At 41.9% G+C, this 23395-nt stretch overlaps 1 protein-coding gene across 1 annotated transcript in view; it reads left to right on the top strand.

The window, feature by feature from the left end:
* LOC308102206 (VPS10 domain-containing receptor SorCS2-like) overlaps positions 1–23395 on the top strand; it is a gene marked incomplete at its 5' end in the record, with an annotated part of 367583 nt that overhangs the window by 114610 nt on the left and 229578 nt on the right. The window contains one exon of the mRNA XM_080451807.1: positions 18130–18197. Coding sequence (XP_080307933.1) covers positions 18130–18197 — 68 coding nt within the window. The remainder of the gene's footprint in view (positions 1–18129; positions 18198–23395) is intronic.

Below are 23395 nucleotides of genomic sequence, written 5' to 3'. Positions count from 1 at the left end.
GCGTCACACGCACACGCACACGCACACGCACACACACGCACAGCTAGGAGGTACTGTACGTTTATTGCGTAGAAAAGCATTTGGGCAGAACGTGCTGAACAGACAAACAAAGACAGACCTGCGGTCGGTTGGTTAGTTCGTTGGCTGCTGATGTCTTCAATGCAGGTGGTCTCTCACTCTGTGTCCCCCCACTCCGTCTCCCCACCTGCGCTCTCCCTTCCCGTGTTTAATTTCCCTCTGCCAGTTTTTTCCCCCCTTTTTTTTTCCCTGTCTGGAAACATTTTATTGGGAATTCATGGGAATGAAACACCCGTGCGACTGGACAAAGAGGAAGAACAGGAACACAGCGGTGACGTACTGTAAAAAAGGGCTCACCAGCGCTAGTGCCAGTTGACTCTTTATTTTGTCTACCCGCCTCTTTTTAGTTTTTTAGCTTTTTAGACCTTTTTCTCCCCAATAGGCTCTATGCACAGCTGCCATATTGGAAATAAATTGGGCCTCTTCCTTACTTCCTTCACAGGTTTTACCAATGATCCTAATAACACTCTGTTCCATTTAGTGTAGCACAGTGGTTCTCAAACCTTTTAATTTCAAGGACCCCCGTAACTCTGAGAGTGTACAAATGGAACGGGTCCATTTGGTTCCATTTGTACACTCTCAGGGCCCCATTCTGTGGCAAAAAAATCCCCGTTAAATCGGGATAATGGACCTGCGCCGCCCCAATAGGTTATTCTAGCACCTGCTCTACCCGTCACCATTATGCCGACGCCGTTATTTGCGCATGGAGGTGTGCCCGTGGGCGTGTTGTTGCTATATCCCCCACATTGAAATTCTCAACCCACACATGCATGGGTACGGCTTGAGGAGGGGGGATAGTGGATTCTAAAAACACCCGCTGGTTCATAAAATCACCCGTCAAGTGCACACAGACACTACAATGGCTTTGTGCGTTGGACCATGAGCCGTGTTGCCAGCCTTGGCGAGAAATAAGCAACCGCAGTCCGCAGGTCTATGAAAACAAAAAGAAGCAACTATAAGGCCACATGAGCACTTCAAACTACTAACTAGAGCTTTCATATCCCCTAAATATTTCAGCCCGGCTCGACTAATAATTGACAAATTAGACCCAGCCCAGCCCGTCAGTCATTTTTCTAAAGAAGCCTTATTTCTCATTAAATCTTGGCAATTCGTTAACTCTTCCAACAGTCTATATTTTATTTAAAAAACAGCTTGGAGCAAATAGGGCTATATAAATATATACACTGCCCCATAACCATTTTAAAAATGATTATGGTATATGTTTCATAGAATAACCGTAATCATTTTTGCAATGGAGAAATCACATCCAATGTTACCTTCTAGGCTACTGCCCGGCCCGCTGCCTGTGGTCTCATCTGAAGAAATAATCCAACATTTACTTTGAGGTGAAAAAGACATGAAGAAAGCTCTGAAGATCCATTATTTATGTCATGTTATGGTTTAAACTTTAAAGGGGGCTCTCTGCTGCTGCGTCATGACAAGACAGTGATTGATTTGACCTACTATTGCGTTGCGCTGCCCTGTTGATTAATTATTTGGCATCAGCTGTGCAAGAATATATAACTATTTTAAATGGCTTTCATATACTCTTGGGGATCTGACTAATATGACAAGTTGCTTATTGTGAACACAATAGCCTACGCTACAAATTAATTAATATGTGAATTTATTTGGATGTAAAAAAAACGTAGACCCGGTGCCGCCGGTGCCGACGGGCCGGGTCGGGTCCCGTTGGGTTTGGGCTAAAATCTTAAGCACTTACATTTTTTATAAGATGATCGGATCATAGTGTGATTTTCATTTTGGCTGCTGTCTCATTAAACCCATGCTAATGAATATTATATTATAGCGGAGCCTATATTATATATATATTAGCCTATATTATTATTATATTCCCCGCGTAAACGCTACGTTCATGACCCCCCAAAATAACCATATTTGAACTGGGGACCCCCCCATTTTGTTTGACTCGGTTCCACAGATAAATATTGTGAAAATAGCAGATCTACAAGCTCGCCAGGCGTTGGGTGCTCCATTGTGGTCTCGACCCACAGGTTGAGAACCACTGCATTAAAAGCTCCAAGCAAGTTACATGTCTAGTATGTTGTTGACCACGTAATGTAATATTTTTGGTTTAGTGTTAGGCTTCTCCGTGGCGCGCGCGCCTCATTGCATGCTGTCCAAAATAACAGATCTGTAAGCTGTCGACAGACATGACGCAGCGCCGTTGATAGCTTGGATGTCTGTTATTTTGGATAGGCGACGCACATACGCATCGCAGCAATGTGTCTGGGTTTGAGAGGCTTTGATTGATGTAAACTTAAAGTTTAGCTCTGTTCGGGATTACTGAACAAAGGTGGATGATGAAAGATAACGGGGACAATATGGATGTAAGTTAACTTTAACTGCGTCACTTCAGAGGAAACTATGGAGCTACTACAGAGATGTTTACACACCCCTGGAATCCATTAGAATGATGGAAATAGAACAATACAGCCAACGTGAGTACATAGGCTATAGACCTTTCCTAACACTGTCCAATTTATTATACCCATGTGCTACTGTTTGTCTGTGTACCACGTAGGAGCGTTGTCGCAACATGATGTAATTAATTATTTGGGAGCAGCCGGTGTGTACCAATAGTATACATATTTTAAATGGCTTTCATATACTATTCCGGATCTGGCTAATATGACAAGCTTATTGTGAACACAATAGGCTACAAATTAATATAAAAATGTATTTGGATAAAATAAAAAAAAAGAAGGAAAACAAGCCCAATGTGGCTTATAATAATCAGACCAGGCAACAGTGCAGACAGGTAGATAGGCTAGAGCATATATTGGATCGGGATGACGGCTAGCGCAGTCTTCTCTTAACACTTGCATGACTAAGCTATCAATATGACCGATTTTGAGAATTTAAAGTGGATTATCTTCTCTCATGAAGCTCTGAGAAAGTTCCCCTTTCATGACTTTTCCTAAATGTTTCAAATCATCTCCGTTTTTTTTTTCTTCTGAAACGTATTATAAATATGAAATATATACCATATATACCATCCCAAACGTTATATTTCGGCTAAATTGACCGCTCTCCCTCTCTCTCCCCCAGGGAAGAGCAGTTCACACCTCTAGACCCCCCGCAGAGCGGCCCGTAGACGAGCTGCAGCAGCGAGTCTATGCGAGTCGATGTTGCCATGTCTGCTTATTATAAGCGACTTTGGGCTTGTTTTTCGCGTCTTTCTATTATTATTAATATTATAATTATATATATAATTACATTATAATGGTAATACTTTTCTACTCCACTACAGCTCAGAGGCAAATCTTGTACTTTTACTTCACTACAACTATTTGAAAACTTTAGTTACTAGTTACTTTGCAGATATAAATATCTTTTCATACTTGTTTAGATTAGAGCTTCATGCATTTTTATTAGGTATATATTTATATAGAAAGGTCTAACCAGGGACTGGTGTTGCAAATTAGCCTCGGCTATTACCCCAGCATTCATGCCTAACTGTTTTCTCAGGGCACAACGACGCATGCAGTAACATTTTCATAGACCTAACTTATTTCTCTCGCAAAATGTGGCGACCCATTTTACTTTCCCTTTCACTGCAAAGCGGTGGAAAAAGATAGGATCTACAAGCATACAGCTTGTCACGCAGCAACTGTTTTATGCTTGAAGATCAGATATTTTGCGCAGGATTGAGCACATTTGTGGAACATAGCATTGTGTTCACTTGTTGCACGGGAGGAGGAGAGGAGACGCGTTTGTCAGCGACGTGGACAGCTGATAGAATGAGAGCTTTACGCTCAGACAATAATGTGAATATTATTATTATGAATAATAATAATATAGGTTTGTCACTGGGTTGTTTACAAGTTACTATAGTTCGCTTGCTGCTACTAAATCGAAAGCAGCATTACATCACGGTCATATTATGACAGTCATGACGAAACTTCAACCTGTTTTTTGCACTTTCTCCATTTACAGCCCGTACATCTACATAAACGTTCGGATTTCAAATATAAAGTTTTTATTCCGTGGCCACGGATGTTACAATTTACTTCGGGTGGGTATAAGTACCCGTAACTTCTGTATTGTTCAATGAAAAGCATTTTAATCCGATTGGCGGTCATTTTCTCATAGAGTTATAGTGTATCAGAGTGCAATTACACCTCCCAACCGATAGGGTCACTTAGTTGAAAGCATGGAAAAAATACGGAGAAAATGGCCACCGATCGGATTTAAATGTTTTTTATTGGACAATACGGAGAATATGGGTACTTATGGGTTACCCGAATAGAATTGTAACATCCCTGGCCATGAGGTAAGCACTTTATATTTGAAATCTGAACGTTTGTGTAGATGTATGGGGTGTAAATGGAGAAAGTGCAAACCTTTTGTTAACTTATAACTCGATCTCTTTGTGGTGAACGCTTGTGTTCAAGCATTGTGTTTTGTTCTCCACATCGATGTAGCGAAAATGTGTCCATATCACCTCTTCTCTTTCTCCCGAGCCCCGTGCAAAGCATTTTACCGTTTTATTTTGTAAAGTTTCGCTCTGAAATCTGAATCCTCCTGCCATTCATTTGACGGTGTGACTCTGTGTGTGTGTGTGTGTGTGTGTGTGCGCGGCTGCAACTTTAAAAGGGGGTGTGTGTGTGAGTGAGGAACAGCATGCCCTGCGCTGCTTATCAAAGGAGACAGGGAGTGACAAAATCATATAATAAATATATGATATAATATTTCGTCTCGTCTTTGTTCGTGAACTAAAATGACCATAGAGTTTAGTCCAGTCTTTATTTAGTGAACTACATTTTCGTCTCGTCTTTATTAGTCAACGAAATTGCATAATGATTTAGTCCCAGTTATTGTTTATTCATGGGTGGTGGTCTCGTCTCGTCTTCGTCCTTTGAAAAATGTGCGTTGACGAACATATTTCGTTTCGTTTTCGTTAACGAAATCAACACTGCATGGAAGTAAAAATGAGATCCCCACATACACAAATCACAAATCATGATGACATATAGGAGACAGATAGAAATACACACTAGCCTACTGCCTACACTTTCATAGACCTGCCTGCTTATTTCTCTCTCAAAATTTGGCAACCCATGTTCAACTCTCATCTTTTTAGAAGACAATGGAACCCCCCACTGTTTGGGGGAGAAAGTGTGAACTAGTCTGGAGAACAGAGGGAGACAGTGACCAATAGGATAGCCTGATTTGGGGATCAAAATGATCTTTTTTCGATGATTGTAACGCCCAAACCACACCTATGCATAATGTAACGGGTAGCTCAGGTGTTTGGCGGGTGAGGGGGGTGCCATAGAATACCGAATTTTGCGGGGAAACGCCTCTTGCCTAGTCCGAAATCCCTAATTAGTGGTTTGTTCAAATTTCCCTTGGAATAGGGCCCTCAGAGTTAAACACCTTTTTAAGGGGACATTTAGAATCCCCCCCCAAGACCACACTTTGAGACCCACTGGTGTAGAAGAGTGTTTCCAGTGAGTCAACATGCACAATATCAGCTCCCTGACTCTTGTTTGACCAGAATGGAACAGAGCCGTCATTAGCATCATTGGTAACACCTGTGAAGGAAGTAAAGAAGGGGCCCAATTTATTTCCAAAATGGCTGCTGTGCATAGAGCCTAGTCTTTATGCCAATCAATTCCTCACCCACACACATTTCTGTGTTGTCACCGCTGTTGTATCCTACTGACTCCCCTGCCAGTGAGGAGCCCCCACTGGGAAGGACGTAGAGCCTCCATCCTACTCCTACCGCTCAACACTCCCTGCTGACAGGTGCCACCTCAGCCCGTAGGATTACATGCAGTGACAAATATCACCCTCCCCCGCCCGGCTTCCCTCCCAGAACACGGGCCAATTGTGTTCGTGTAGACGCCTTTTTTTTTTTTTACCAAAACACAGAAAAAAGCTAGACTATGGAGATGAGAGGTTTCTGTCCGACAGCAACGATAAAATGGATGCTTGTCCGTGGCACACTATTTTGATGCCAAGGCTCCCTATAGCTAATCTTTTTGTGAGATTTCCACCTTGAAATCCATCTCCTCATAGCCAAGAAAGAGCCGGGTTAAGTTGAGTTCCTGCCCCAGTGGTCTCGGTGAACCACCTCACCTCCACCCCTCTGTCCTCTAGTAAGCCCTGCCTGGAGCTCAGATCAATGGACAGATCTGAGGGTCGATGGACCAGTCTTAATCCCTCAGCCTTATCGATTATACCAGCCGCATTACAGCGTTCAGCCTCTCTATCTGTATTTTTTATTTATTTATCTCTCTCTGTCTGTCTGTCTGTCTGTCTGTCTGTCTGTCTGTCTGTCTGTCTGTGTGTCTCTCTCTCTCTCTCTCTGTCTGTCTGTCTGTCTGTCTGTCTGTCTGTCTGTCTGTCTGTGTCTCTCTCTGTCTGTCTGTCTGTCTGTCTGTCTGTGTCTCTCTCTCTCTCTCTCTCTCTCTCTCTCTCTGTCTGTCTGTCTGTCTGTCTGTCTGTCTGTCTGTCTGTCTGTCTGTCTGTCTGTCTGTCTGTCTGTCTGTCTGTCTGTCTGTCTGTCTGTCTGTCTCTCTCTCTCTCTCTCTCTCTCTCTCTCTCTCTCTCTCTCTCTCTCTCTCTCTCTCTCTCTCTCTCTCTCTCTCTCTCGTTGCTTCTAAGGTCTAGAGAGATATTAAATGAATAGCGCTGCATTGGAGTTGGCATGAAAGCCCAATAGGGCCAAACTATGGCCACACGGCAAACATGCCGAGGGATCTAATAATTCAGCTCTAAATGTGTCAACTGAAAATAGAATGAATCGGTTGAATTATATGTCTATAATATGCATCCGAGAAATAGATCGTTTGACATATTTTATCTCTTTAATTGTATGACAAATGTCCTACAGTATGTTGACAAATGTTGGGCACATACATATTTTATTTGAGGTTTGGCACTATTGTAATTGATTTGAGCGGACATTCGTAAAAAATCGGGTACAAAAAAAGATTGAATTATACTCTGAACATGGAAAAGTGTGTACTGTAATTATGCTCATAAGTACAAAATATGTTGGAAACAAAGCTTAGTGAATGAGGCCCAATGTCTGCAAGATCATCAATATAAGAGAGTTCTCCTGAAACACAGAGCAGTCCATGCAGTCAAGACAACTCGCCTCTCACCAACAATCGTCGTATTGAGCCTGATTATTTGTTAACCCGTCTACTCTTCTGCATGTTTCCTGTTTTACTCCCGGTCTCCATCCATACCACACATCTCTCTGTATTGCCCCAACACCCCCCTCCTTCCCTCGCTCTATCTGTCTTTCACTCTCTGTCTCTCTCTGGATCTCGGAGGCCCCTGGGCTTCCCTCCTGCAGTCGATTATCACACATCTAAAGATCTCCTCAGTCCTGTTGGGGTCCAATTAGCGGTGGGATGGAGCACCAGTCAATATACAGTGGTCTCCATGGACAGCATCATCCTCCCGTCTCCGCATGCACACGCACACGTACATGTGTGTGTGTGGGGTATTACCCAACCAGATTATTGAAGCACCAGTGCATGCTGGGGGACATGGGTAATCAGGCTGCTGATTGGATCAAAGGCTAATTACAGCGATGGGTCCAATGAATCGTGAAAGAATAACAACGAGAGGAAGAAAAACAACACCATATATGTAGACAGTGGTGGGCAAAGTACTATTTAATTTTTACGTAAGTAAAATTATCCAAACTGCAATTTGGAAATACTCTGTTACAATAAAAGCCCGGAATTAAAAAAGGCACTTGAGTAAAAGTACAAAAGTATTGGTATCAACATGTACATAAAGTACCACAAGTAGAAAGTACTCATTCTACAGAATGTCCCATTTCACAAGTTTTCAAATGTATAAAATGTATACAAATCCTTTGAAAATAACAGATCTACAAGCTCACAATGTGTCGCATCACGACGCATTGTGATTCAAATGGCCAAAATGTAAATGGGGCTGAAGTGGTTAATGTATGTTTTGTAATAATAATCAAAATCTACAAAGTAACTTGTAACTAAAGTTTTCAAATAGTTGTAATGGAGTAAAAGTACAATATTTGTCTCTGAGATGTTTAGTTGTAGAAGTAAAAGTATCGAACATTGGAAATACTCTAGTAAAGTATATATCAAAATTGTACTTGAGTACAGTACTTGAGTAAATGTACTTATTTACTTTACACCACTCGATGTAGAGATGGACAGATGTGAGTACACACCAAAGAGAGGAGAAGACACACACGGGTAGAGTAGATACAGAGTTTAAATGAGGAAATATTGACCTATCTAAAAAATAACCAAACATTGTTATGCAAAGTAAATGCAGGCTTAGAAGTACTAATAAATAAACTATAACAATTGTAGAATGCAGCCTTTTTTTGTATTGTCTTTTCCTTTTTCTTTTTTTTTTTCCTTTTCTTTGGTTTTGTATCCTTGTATTATGTGTTTGTCTTTTGAAAAAAAGAAGTACTAATAAATACATACATTTTCTGGGGTGGATGCGATGACAGTGGCATGTTCATCTTAATGTTCCTTGTCCATGCACTCTAATAATACAAGCTTTTATTTTCATTTGGAACTAGAGTATTTTGGCGCGAGGCTGTGAGGAAGGAATATTTAGAAACACTACTTGATGGTATCCTTGCATACATCTGCATGTGCAAGCAAATCATTAGGTGTGTGTGTGTGTGCAGGGACGTGCTGGCCACTGGGAAATTCGGGAAAATTCCAGAACGGCCGCGCCATTTACGGGCCGCCAGACGGCCGGTGGGCCACCCAAAAAAAAAAAAAAAAAAAAAAGTTTTTTTTTTTTTTTTTATAAAACATTTTTTTTGCTCCCGTTTTAGGATTATTACGGTAATTTCCGGGTCGCGCGGCCCAATTATTAGTTAGATTACTGTTGGGCTGGGACGTTTATCAGCAGTGGCGCAATTTACATAGGGTTGCTGGGTTAAAACGCAGCAACCCCCCCCGTTGACAAAACAAAACGGTGGGCCGGTTCGGAAAATCCCAGAGCTGAATTTTGGTCCCAGCACGCCCCTGTGTGTGTGTGTGTGTGTGTGTGTGTGTGTGTGTGTGTGTCGGGGGGGGGGGGGTCACTCACTTAGAGAAAGTGGCAAAACAAGGAGTAATTCCTTTTAATTGAATTGACAAGGGATTTACCTTCTTGCCCAGAGAAATTCAGCTGGGTGTGCATTTTTTGGTTAGTTTTTTCTTCCAAGCTGTGGTGAATTATCATTTATGTGTGTGGTCTCTCTGTTGTGAATGAGTTTGTTTGCCCCCCGGAAAGGGTGGGATGTAGCACACTTTGATGAAGTAATCGTATCTAATTGTTTTTCACTTTTTTACAACTGAATGACTGCCTTTCTTTCTCGTCTCTCAGGTTCGTGATTCTGTAACATCTTCCTCTTCTCTTTATTTCTCCTCTGTCCTCCTCAAAGGCTGACGCGATGCGACACGCTGTGAGCTTAATTGTAGTGTAGATCTGCTATTTTCAAACATTTTAGTCATTTTACTTTTGGTACTTTGAGTATATTTTTATGCCAATACTTTTGCACTTTTACTCAAGTAACATTCTGAACACAGGCCTTTTACTTGTAACAGATTATTATTAAATTGTGGTATTGCTACTTTTACTTTTACTCAGAACATCTGAGTACTTTTTCCACCACTGGTCACAATGGGGAACGCTTCCGCAATAGAATTCCACGGGTCAAACAAGTCCACCTCAAACTTCTGTGTGATTTGTCTTCATATACTGTAAGCTGCTGAGGAGGTCGTTTTTTTTCTCTGTCGTTGCTCATGAAAAGAAAAACGAGCCCCTCGGGGTCGGTTTCACTTTATTTTGACACCACTGTCGATACTTGTTTACTCTAGGTAACAGCGCTCTGATTTATTTGCATGAAATTGCGGCTGACATGGCGGGAGGACTGACTTTCCAAATTAAAATACAAATACAATTTCTTTGAACATGTACAGAGAGTACACGGCCAAGATTCCCAGGCCCTGCCAATTTTCCGCATCAGTCAAATAAGCCGTAGGTAGCTGCCAAGTTGCAGTCTCGTGGGCGCTGGTCAGTGTTGCCATATCTGCTTATTATAAGCGACTTTAGGCTTGTTTTTTCTGTAAAGTTGTGTGTGAATATTGGTGGTTGCGTTTTTTTTGTGGCTTGTTTCTAAAGTGTGGTTGCTTATTTGGGCTTACTAATGCTGTTTAAACCAGTGGTTCACAACATGTCAAGGACCCCCAAATTAGTGTGTAATTGTCAGCAGACAAAAATATTTTATGCCAGGGACCCCCATACAAGATTTATGTTTTTAGAATGTTTCAAAAATATTCCACATTTAGCTTTTTTTGGGGTGGATTTCTTTGAAAATAGCAGATCTACAAGCTCACAACGCATCGCATGAGCTTGTAGATTGGCTATAAAGAAAGAAAAAAAACGATGTATAGGTTGAAAGTGTGACCCAGTCGTTTCTTTTGGGCTTGTTTTCATAGACCGTATGGTTGCTTGTTTTTCTCGCAAAATCTGGCAACACTAGCACTGGTCAGTACTCAGTAGCCTCGGAAACCCATGCATTTTTTTTTGTTACAAAAAAGAAAAGCCTGGGGGAGCGATGCACGAACGATGGTCTTGGACCTTGTTATCTCCCTACCAATCAGAGTGCAGAGGGGCGTCGCTCTAAATTTGGTGACGTCAGCGTGTTCCGTGCACAGGCCGAGGGGGGGAGGGGAGGGGAGGCGGGGACATAGATTGGTGAATCAATAGGAAGCCACGCACAAATCCAGGCGGCTGTGTTTGGGTCCGCCCTTCAAGACCATGGATTGAGCTCGTAGCCTCAGGCTAGTACTCAGTGGCTTCTAGGCTGTTCAGCAGTTTTGTCAGTGTGGGCTGGTACACGCCGCTGCCAAACACACTCTCCCCTCTGTCTCCTGTCCATAGTGATTAATCACAGACTATGTCCTTTTCCTATTCCTCAAAAAAAAAAGAATATATCACTGTGCAAAATTTGCACTGAAAATCATGAGACTCCTAATGTGGATGGTGTCCATCGTGGTGGAAAAAGTACTCGCATGTTTTACTTAAGTAAAAGTATAAATAGGGCCTACTGCAATGTAGAAATACTCTGTTACAAGTAAAAGTGCCAGTATTAAGTATTGGCCTCAAAATATACTTGAGTACTAAAAGTAAAAGTACTCATCCTTTGAAAATAGCCGATCTACAAGCTCACAACGTGTCGAACTCCCCCCCTCTCTCTCCCCCCTCTCTCTCGCTTCCCCCCTTCTCGCTCTCTCGCTTCCCCCCTTCTCTCTCTCTCTCTCTCTCTCTCTCTCTCTCTCTCTCTCTCGTGTGTACTGGATGAAGGATGAAATTTGGCTTGTGGAGCGCACAGGAATCAATATACAGTATTCACGCGAGGGCTCGATTGTAAACAAAATACCTGTTGTGTGTTTTTTGACAGATCCCAGGGATGCTTGCAGTAAAATACTGAAATGCACCGCATTCCTTTGTGTCTTTCTGTCAAGCTTACAGCACTATGAGAACAGAACTGTAGGGCTTTCAGAGGTGGATTGGCCTTGTAGCAAGTTGACTCGGATGGCCCCAATGCTCTATCTTGTTTACGGCCTAACCCGCCTGTATTTCTTTCTGTGATACAGCTGCCTACTATATTGTTTATATGTTGGGTTGAGACGTTCCCATGGTTCTCCCTTGTCCATTCCTCTTCCTCGAATTGTGTCGGTCTATAACCAGTGCTTAATTTGGACTAGCAGATTAATGTGTGATATGGAAAATCAGTGGTGGTAAAAGTGTCAATACTGCAGTATAGAAACACTCTGTTACAAGTAAAAGTCCGGAATTCAAAATGTACTTGAGTAAAAGTGCAAAAGTATTGGTATCAAAATACTTAAAGTACCAAAAGTACTTAAAGTACCAAAAGTAAAAGTAGTCATTATGCAGAATGTCCCATTTCAAGTTTTCAAATGTATGAAAATCTTTCTGAAAATAGCAGATCTACAAGCTCACAATGCATCGCATCGCGAGCTTGTAGATCGGCTATTTTCAAATGGCCGAAATGCATATAGGGCTGAAGTGGGTAATGTATGTTTAGTAATAATAATCGAAAAAGTAACTAGTAACTAAAGTTTTCAAATAATTGTGGTGGAGTAAAAGTATAATATTTGCCCCTGGGATGTAGTGGAGTAGAAGTACAAGTATCGAAAATTGGAAATACTCCAGTAAAGTAAAAAATACCTCAACATTGTACTTAAGTACAGTACTTGAGTAAATGTACTTAGTTACTTTACAACACTGGTTTTTTGTTGGGTTGAGACGTTCCGGTGGTTCTCCCCTGTCCTTTCCTCGTCCTCGAATTGTGTTGGTCTATAACCTGTGCTTAATTTGGACTAGCAGATTAATGTCTGATATGGAAAATAACCGAAGGTTTAGCTATAGCTTAGGCGTCAGGGGTGTTCAAACTTTTATCAAAGGGGGCCATATTTGGAAAATATTTAAATACCTTAGACAACACAAGGAAGAAGCAACAACCACATATCAAAACCCTCTGATTTCAAAACTTAAATGTTAGGAATTTCACATACATGGCGGGCCATGAATAATACATTTTAGGAAGGAAGCTGTGGGCCATATACCATCTTGCCCTGTGTCACGGTTGGCCCCGGGGCCGGACTTTGGACTATACCTTACGTCTCAATCCCTTAGCATTTGGTTCCATCGTCTGGTGAGACTGTCAACCTCTGCCGCCGGTGCCTCATTACTAACGGTGGGACAGCTGTGCAGAGGTGGAACCTGTTGGCACAGATGCCATCTGAGTCACAATGGGCCCCGCAAGCCATCAGGGACTGCTAGCTACACTCAACTCAGAGAGGCTCACACACACTCTCACATTCAGTTAGCCCATTAAGACCTGCAGGCCGATTCTACCAGTGGTGGAAGAAGTAGTCAAATGTTTTGCTTACGTATAAATACTGCAATGTAGAAACATTCTGTTACAAGTAAAAGTCCGGAATTCAAAATGTACTTGAGTAAAAGTACTTTAAGCACCAAAAGTAAACATACTCAACATGCAAAATGTCCCATTTCAGTTTTCAAATGTATACACATCTTTTGAAAATAGCAGATCTACAAGCTCAGAGTTTGTAGATCGGCTATTTTCAAATGGCCGAAATATATATTTAGGGCTGAAATGGTTAATGTATGTTTTGTAATAATAATAAAAATCTACAAAGTAACTAGTAACTAAAGCTTTCAAATATTTGTTGAAAGTACAATATTTGCCTTGAGATGTGAAAATTGGAAATACTCAAGTAAAGTACAAATACCTCCAGATTGTACTCAAGTACAGTACTCGAGTATGTGTGTACTTAGTTACTTTCCACCACTGGATTCTACAAACGCCTTCTAAATCAGTAGTTCTCGCACTTTCAAGATTTGTAAAAAAAAAAAAACGTTCAAAAATAGCAGATTTATAGATCTGCTATTTTTGTATGGGCGACGCTAAAATCTGAAACGACACAGATGCTTTCCCGGTGCTGATGGGTTAGGGATTGCCATCCACTTTGTCGACAATGACAGCCTTACAGACAGCTGGAGAAGTAGGGGAGAAAAAAGTCAGCACTGAAGTCCTTCTCCCTGTCACAGCATCTGTGAGAGCTGTCACTGAGGTTGTTAATAAAGTTTGGCAAGCGGCTGGCTGGCTGGCTGCCTCGAGGGGATGTACTCCCGTTCCGGGGGTTTGTGCGGTAATCCGTAGTATAGCTATCTTCGGAAGCTGAGCTCTAGCTGCCAGGGTTAGAACTCCTAGTGCTTACGGTGGGGTCACTGTACGTCTATGGCGAGACTGTGTCGGTTCAGATATAGACTGGTTTTGAGCTCTCAAAGTTCATTTTTTGAACCTCTCTGGAATACTCTCCCTCAAGCTGTTAGAGATGCCGACTCTATAGGCATTTTTAAATCCAGGCTAAAAACATATCTGTTTTCCCTGCATTATGGTTCCCCATAGTCTTGCACTGTGGTTTTTTAATATTGTTCATATATTGTATATTGTATTCTCTTTCTTTTTTTTTGTTTCCTTGTTTTTTTTGACTACTATGTATTTTGTGTTGTGAAGTGCACAGAGACCCCTTGGGGTGATGTTGCACTATAAATAAAAATAAACTGAAACTGAACTGAACCTTGGTTGAGAAACCTCACTCAAGTAAAAGTATTGGAAATTGGAAATACTCAAGTAAAGTGCAAATACCTCAAAATTGTATTTAAGTATGGTAGGCCTACTCAAGTAAATGTACTTACTTCCCACCACTGATGAGCGATACCCTGAACCTCTAACTTACTAAGAGCAGGTTGGTGCCTTGCACGTTTGAATGTACAATTTAGACCCTCCAGAAAAATGAGATTATGCGATCGCATAATTTACCGCATAATCAGCAAAATGGCGCATACTTATGCGGGGGTAATGTTTTTTCAAAAAGGCCGCATCGCATAATATGCGCTTCGCAACGCAACTTTTCACATATTTCTCATTTTTCGCAACTTTTTGCATATTTCAATATTTCGCATATTGCCGCATATTTTACAACTTTTCGCATATTTCGCAACTTCCTGCAATTTCACCGCATAACATTGCAAAAGAAAACGCATATTTCATCGCAAAATCAAGGATTTTGGCCCGCATAATCAAGAGTTTTAGCCCGCATAATCAAGGATTTTTATCCGCGTTTTTCTGGAGGGTCTATACAATGCACAATGTACTGTACCATATACTGTACAATGCACGTTGTAAAGAAAGTGCATTGGAAAAAATATGCTTTAGAAGTCCAGACCATTTAATGGAAGCCATGTCGAAATCCTCTCAGGGTCGGCTCGCTGAATGACGGAAACTGAGTGTTCACCGTTGTGTGGCCTTACCTTGACATTTTGGCAGCACGTGTATGCTGTCTATGAGGACGAGATTTGAAGGGATAAACAGACACCGTTCACACTCCAATAGCTTTGTGCATTCATTCCAAAAGCCATTTCATTTTACACACACTTCCTCCATAATTTGGCAACCTGTAGTTATGGAATAGAAGTGTGTAAATGTCACTATATCACTGTCAACACTGAGCATGTGGACTGTCGGACTGCTTTCCCTTTGATGCATCATCATGTATAGCAGGTTTCCTTCCATAAGGCAGTGGTTCTCAAACTTCTTCATGTCAAGGACCCCCAAAATGATGTGTATGTGACCCCCATGTCAAAATATTTTGTTCCCGGGACCACCCCAGAAGCAAAGATTTGAGTTACAAATGTTCGTTTAAAAAATGTATTCAAAGATTTACACACATATCCACAATTTAAAAAAAATAGCAGATCTACGAGTTCTACATTTTCTAAAGACCCGCATTTGTCACGGTGGGCCACAGCGTAGCACAGAGCAGCAGTCTGACTCTTTGAGTGCATCTGCCTCGGGGGCCAGTCGGGTACCCAGCTCCCCAACCCGCCCAGGCCCACCGAATCCTTGAGACAAGCCTAGTTCTTCACTCTTCCAGCCTGTCAATCACTACATCCTCCAGGCCCGATCGACCGACTGACTGACTGACACTCTTGCCGCAGCAAACACAAAATCCCAGAAGACCCATAGCTCTCAAGACCAGGGGCGCTCTCAGAACATTTGAAAGACGAGTCTCTGATCCTGTGTGTACACACACACACACACACACACACACACACACACACACACACACACACACACACACACACACACACACACACACACACACACACACACACACACACACACACACACACACACACACACACACACATCACACCACAATGTCTCAGTCATATGAATAATACATTTATGAGGCTTCTGTTGAATTCCTAATGAAACGCTTCTGCTGTCTTAAACCCCCCCAAGTCTCCAAAATGAGGTTCAGTGCTTTTCTAGAAACAAGGCCCTTATGATCGAAAATGCCTCCGGAAAAAAATAAGGAAAAAAAGCGCATCATTTCGACTAGCTTGTAGGTGTACTGCAAGGCAAGCACTCTGTGAACGTTTTCTCCAGGATTTAAAGTATCAAACAAGACGGATTGTGTTCAGTGTAATAGTTTCTCTTGGTGCTCTCTAAAGAAACACGCTGCATGGAAATCGGCAACAGATTCCCCCCCAAAGGTCCCCCGCACATGAAATATAAAATGTAAAGTTGATGTCTGCATTAATGCGGTTTTATTGATTGAACACCACCACTGAAAGCAGAAACATCATTTCCATGTCCCCTTTAGGAGATGAATCCCTAAATACAGGATGTTGCTGGGGGAGGAGGCTAGATTCTTACTTTAGGAAATATAAAAACATTAATTGGAAAATGGGAAGTTGAATCAAAGATGTTTAAGCAAATGCCCATCCAGCATAAGATGGCACCGCCACTGTTAGTGCCTGTTGCAGAAACTCATTTTTTGGGTGTGTGTGCGTGCATGTGAGTGTGTATTGTCTTTTAGTGTAACTGCTGCACATTACTGTTTATCACACATTATAGTTTAGTACTGTATTCATTGCCAGTTGTATGGTCTACCATGCACATGAACTAGTACAGACATGGTCAGCCAGCCATTTACCTTTTCATCTTACTAGAGGTTCGGGCCGCTTCGCGGCCCTCACAGCTACGTTGCACCAGATATCCAACTGATTTGGCCATATATGGAGATCTCTATCTATCTTTGTCTCTTTTATGCCCATATATGAAGATCCCTGATGTCCTCAGTAGATGCCCAATTGGCCATACATGGGCATGCTGATATAACAAGTAAGACGCGCGAACGCTGGAAGCGAACGCAGCTCGAAAATATTGTGTATTTACGGACTTGTAATGTGTTATTTCACTGTGATGGGGAGAGAACATTGTGTGTGTGTGTGTGTGTGTGTGTGTGTGTGGGGCAGGCTGTGTCTAAATTCCTGCACTCTGGCGCCCTCTGGCCCTCTACTAGGCAGTGCATGCACACAGACAGACAGAAGCACACACACACAACCCAAGCACGGTAACATAGTAAGCTCCTCTTGGTCGGACTTCCGCGTTCGCAACCATTCATACGGGTGGGCAATATGGCAAAAAATATCATATTTTTTCTTTCCAGCCAGAATCACGGTCCACAGTCTTATCACAATTTTGTTTTCATGTTGATTTTTAGGATTACACGCACACACACACACACACACACACACACACACACACACACACACACGCGCATACACATACACAGACATACACATACACACACACACACACACACACATTTGTGTCCGTGGCCCACATAGTGAAGTCCGTTTTCTGTCCTTGCATATATTCTGTACTTAAAGTGTGTGTTGACCAGGCAACTACTACTGTGTGTGTGTGTGTGTGTGTGTGTGTGTGTGTTGACTGGGCAACTACTACTGTGTGTGTGTGTGTGTGTGTGTGTGTGTGTGTGTGTGTGTGTGTGTGTGTGTGTGTGTGTGTGTGTGTGTGTGTGTGTGTGTGTGTGTGTGTGTGTGTGTGTGTGTGTGTGTGTGTGTGTGTGTGTGTGTGGTCCTCCTCCCAAATATTGTACTTTTACTCTGGGCTTTTTTTCTTCAAAAGAAAAACAATTTGAGAACTTGAAATGGGACATTATGCATAATGAGTACTTTTACTTTTGGTACTTTAAGTACATTTTGATGCCAATACTTTTGTACTTTAGTAAATTTTGAATTCCGGACTTTTACTTTTTTATTATAGGTAGAAAGATTATTCTGTGCTGCTGTGACACCCTGAATTTCCGTCTTGGGGAATTAGGGGAAGAGTTATCCTATGGTATCGTCGTATCGTATTGTACGGTATCCTATGCTATCTTAGCAAACCAGGTCACAAGGAATATAATACCAGCTGTACTCACATTGTCCCAAAGCATTGCATCGGGTTTACAAACCCTAGCAGCAGCCTTTCATTGAACTGACTGAACACTTCTCCTTATCACGTTTTGTTGTTCTGTTATAATATTACGTTATTATTAATATCATGTCTCTCTCTCCTCTGCTGTGTCCTTGTAGGTCATCCTCATTCTGACCAAGTACTACCACGCCGACTCCACCAAGGTCCTGGAGAGCTCTCTGTGGAGGTACGTTCAACTCATACTGTGCCAGTAGGCCTATGTCAGTGGTTCTCAACCTTTTCAGGCCCTAGCCGTAGCGTGACCCCCCAAAATAATCATATTTGAACTGGGGACCCCCAAAATAATCATATTTGAACTGGGGACCCCCAAAATAATCATATTAGAACTGGGGACCCCCCACCCTGACAAGGACTTGGTATGTAGATACAGATACATATACATATTGTGAAAAGAGCCGATCTACAAGCTCACAATGGCTCGCGTTGTGAGCTTGTAGATCGGCTATTTTCAAATTCTTTGCCTTTATTATATTATGACAATTTGGCCAATGTTTGACCATATTTTTTTTTATTGTTGATGACTTTTGATGCAGTAATGGTCTTTTTCTTTGCTTTTTTCCCTTTTTTTTCAGTATTAAAAAGGTTACTTAAATTGTCAAATCATTGTCATCTGGGGACCCCTCCAAAACCCGGCCCACTTGTTGAGAACCACTGGCCTATGTGATGATGATACGTCTGTGACAGACAAAATGACCCACAGGCAGCAGCAGAGAACAGGGACGATGGGAGCATGGCATGGGGGTGGGGGGAGGCATCTGTTTGGGCAGATACCATATCAACATGGTACGGGGGAGGCACAGCGGGCACTGGGAGCACCAGGGAGGGGCTTTGCGTCCCCTTTGAAGTGGGACGCAAACCCACCTTTATTTCTGTAGTTGCTATAGAAGTCAAGGCACCGCATGCACTGGGACTATGTATTTGTATTACATCACTTCTCATGGAATATTCCATTAATTCTGCATGTTCCGGAATGGAACATAACAAACCTGTGTGAGGGAATAGATAAAACGGCCAAACTCTGGCTAAAATTAACCATGTAAAATTTGCCACGAGGCATTCACACAGGCGTGGGCACGGAGCAAAGCATGTCTGATGGCGATGAGTAATTCATGTTCGTGCCATGACTTCAAAGCGGTATCCTCTCATTAGCTCTGTCTGTCTCCCTGGAGGACAGATGTGTATAATGATGTTTTAATTGTTATGAGCCTCATGAAGAATGCTCCAGATTCACTGCTGGACAAGGCTGCGTAGGAAAATAAGATGATTGAAAGTCAAGTCTGACTTCAACTCACAAATCGGTCAGTGGGTGCTAGAATGTTGCTCATTCTCTTGGCAATCATCATCCACATGGAATTTACATAACATTAATGTGTGTGTGTGTGTGTGTGTGTGTGTGTGTGTGTGTGTGTGTGTGTGTGTGTGGGTGCGTGCGTGCGCGCAGCCCCCGTGCTGCCTGCATTGTGACGGCATTCCATTATCTATATACAAGAAGAACAATGACTGACCATGTTGGTTATTTTTATTACATAATATTGAATATTATGCATGTATGTGATGTATTGGCATTGACATGCACATATTAGGTGTATGAAAAAAAGTCTACAATGTACAGTAGTAACACCTAAAACGTTAGCTATTGCGCCTAAGCTAACATCTACTTATAGCATCTAGTCACATAAATCTAGAGAATTAAATTAATAAATAACTTGCGTTTATCCTGGAAAAGGAAATACACAGAAAATAAAAAAATCCCCTTCTCACTCGCAAAAAAAATAAATCTTGCTTATAATAAGCAGACATGGCAACACTGGGTCTGACCCTCACATTCTGTTGAGGCTTGTGGGGTGGGCTACTGTCTGCTACGCTCAAATATGTTTCAAATCCGCCAGCAACTATGTTAAAAAATAAATGGTAATACTATATATATCTCATGGAACAATTGTCCCTCCAGGCTAAGGGAATAAGCATCCTGATAATAACCTAAGTCAGCCTTCAGACACTCTGACAGAGTTTAGAGTGCCGGTGATCGGCAAAGCAGAGAGAAAGATAGAGAGAGTGGTTTGACCAATGAATGTGTATGAAAGCGGGAGGGAGGAAGACAATAAGAGAGATGTGCATCTGGTAATCACGTGCTGAATTACCCTTTCATGGCTCGAGGTTAACTGCATACATCACTGTTATTACTACCGAGCTCACATTTCCAAGTCTAATAAAAGTAGTGCATAGCGGTCAGTTACTCGGTGCAACTATGTATGTGTGCACTTACTGTACTGTATACAGTTACTATACATTAGGGATGGGACGATATAACAATTTCATGTCACGATTATTGTGGCATAATCATGACATTGTGGCGATCATTTCGATTAACAATATGACAATTGAAATATGCTTAAAACTCTATGCAACATCTATATTCTGGGCCAACAATAACAGATCTACAAACTCTCAACATGTCACAACGCGAGCCAAAAAAAAAAGCGTAACATTGCAACTTAAAGATCTGCTATTTTTCGCAAAGAGCTTTAGTGTAGACGGGGAAAAAAGCGGTCCAAGTACAGAGCCAACCCAGGTCCGGTGTATGACGGACAATTTCACAATACATTTAAACCTCTGCGATATGATTATTGTGAGCTTTTTATTGTATTTATCACAATATCCTCCCATCCCTACTATGTATGAAAGGTTGAAAAAAGTCAAGACTGAGAGAGAACTAGCAAGAACTAGCTTTGCCATGCAACATGAAGTGTGAAGTTGTAAACATTTGCCATCTAATCATAGTGATGACGGTGTGTGTGTGAGTGTGTGTGTGTGTGTGTGTGTGTGTGTGTGTGTGTGTGTGTTGATTTAGTCTTCTGAATCTAATTCCATTTAGTTTTAGTCATCTGAAATGTTTTACTGTTAGTCTACTGTTAGTTGACTAAATATCATAAGATTAAAGTCCATTAAATCTACAGTTGACGTAGTCCTGTATTTTGGCAGGTCGTGATGGCTGATTTTATACTTGGTTGCATGCTGAAAATAGCCGATCTACAAGCTCACAACGCGTCGCAGTGCAACGCTTTGTGAGCTTGTAGATCGGCTATTTTCAGAGCGCAACACCCGAGAGCAACCAAACATAAAATGACTTGTCTTTTAGTTCTACTGGATCTCTTCTCCACTAGTCCCTCACTAATATTATAGTGTAGTTTTTATTTGTTGACAAAATTGTCAATATATTTAGTCTTAGTTTTAGTCATCGTATTGCTTAGTTTTTATTTAGTTTGTAGTTTGTTGTAAAAGTAGTAGTCGACGAACATTTTTCGTCACAGTTTTAGACCAGTGGTTCTCAACCTTTTCAGGTTGCGACCCCCCAAAATAATCATTTGAACTGGGGACCCCCCAAAATAATCATAATGAACTGGCGCATAGCATTTAGTTTGACTCGGTTACACAGATAAATATTGTGAAAATAGCCGATCTACAAGCTTGTTGTGAGCTTGTAGATCAGCTATTCTCAAAATGTTTGCATCAGATTATTTGACAATTTGGCCAATGTTTGACCAGTTTTATAGTATAGTTTGTTGATTACTTTTGATGTAGTAAAAACACTTTTTTTCATTACATTTAAAAAAAAATGGTATTAGAAAGGTCTTAAAATTCCTTAAATTGTCACTTTACTGTCATCTGGACACACTCCCAAAATCATGTGGGGACGGGTGTGTGTGTGTGTGTGTGTGTGTGTGTGTGTGTGTGTGTGTGTGTGTGTGTGTGTGTGTGTGTGTGTGTGTGTGTGTGTGTGTGTGTGTGTGTGTGTGTGTGTGTGTGTGTGTGTGTGTGTGTGTGTGTGTGTGTGTGTGTGTGTGTGTGTGTGCGCGAGAGATTAGGAAAGTTGTGGCTGTCCCAAGGCTTTGGCATCAGCACAGGCATCTTTTATTGCTGCCTGTGGCTCCAATATCCCAGTCCTTGAGTCTGTTATGGCTGCCTCAAGGTTCTGCCCTATAACACGCTCGATAAAGAGCTCCACCAAACATTCGTCTTCCTTTCTCTATGAGAATGGCTCCCTTTGTGACGCGAGGCAGGTGGGTGGGCATTTCTGGGCAACGGGGGTCTCAGGAGGGGCGTGGGGTGAAATTGGGTGCTAACTCACAAAGGCAGAGGCGATGTCAGTCGCACAAGTTTATGCTGAGGGGTATTTCACAGTTTGCTTTTGAAGTACAGAGCAGAAATAATAGAAAATATGTTTGAGTTCTGGTGGACAGCTGTTTTACTGAATCCAGTGTTTATTTTTCTCTATCCACTTTAGCCTTCACTTATTCTCTCTCTTTCTCTTGCTGTATCTCGCTCCATCGTTCTTGCGCTAGCTCCATTTGTCTTTCATTCTTTATCAAGCACTTTTTCTCTCTTTACATCATTTTCTTTCATTGTCTCTACCTTTCCCTCTAGCAACAAGATGGTGTTTATAGGGAGCTAATATCACACTGTATTCAGGACTGGGCTGCATTGGTGCAAACTGCTCTTTAGCCACGCACGCACTGATGTCGGTGGGATAGCGTAAGGGCATCGATTCTGTGTAGATTAAGCGAGGACTAGGGGGGATTTGTTCCAGCCTTACTGATGACTGCACATTGACTGATATCTGTCTTTAAGACATCGGTGTCGAACACTCGCTAAACCTCTCTGCTCCAGTGCTTTCTGTCCTCGAGTGAGAAAAACAAGTCACTTCTCTTTCTTTCCTCTCCCTTGGGGCTGCAGTGGCTCAGGAGGTAGAACATGTCAAAGTGTCCTTGAGCGAGACGCTTAACCCCGAACTGCTCCTGAGGAGCCGATTGGCGCCTTGCAATCATTTCTTTTTTGTAATGTTCTATTATTCAGAAGTTTGGTTTATCATTAATTCATAGCATCTTCATGTTCTCTTGCGGTTGTCTGGTAAAGGGGGCACTTGGATTCAGAAATCAGTGAAACGGGGGGTACTGAAGCTCAGACAGTTTGAGAACCACTGTACTCTATTATAGCAGTGGATCTCAACCTTTTCAGGCTGCAACCCCCCAAAATAATCATGTTTGAACTGGGGACCCCCCACCCTGACAAGCGCTTGGTATTGTAGGAGTTGAGGCATTACATTTAAAGTAATACTAGGTAACGTTTTCAACAAAAGTTAAATTGTATATCTTTTGTGAGTGGCAAAAGTTTCACAACACCCACTCCATGAATTTCACCCCCGGAAGCCTTTTATTTATATATTTTCTATTGAACGGTGTCGGGGGGGACTTTCCCGGGAAAATGACGTCATCTGGCCGGAAAACGGAGGCGGAAATGCACTGGTTTCCTGTTTGGCCAGGAACTACCGCAACGGTTTCCTGTTTGGCCAGGAACTAATAACAA

Source organism: Gymnoscopelus braueri (genome assembly GCF_963280865.1).
Source record: "Gymnoscopelus braueri genome assembly, chromosome: 15".
Classification (NCBI taxonomy): domain Eukaryota; kingdom Metazoa; phylum Chordata; class Actinopteri; order Myctophiformes; family Myctophidae; genus Gymnoscopelus; species Gymnoscopelus braueri.
This window is presented reverse-complemented; position numbering and strand designations above follow the sequence as displayed.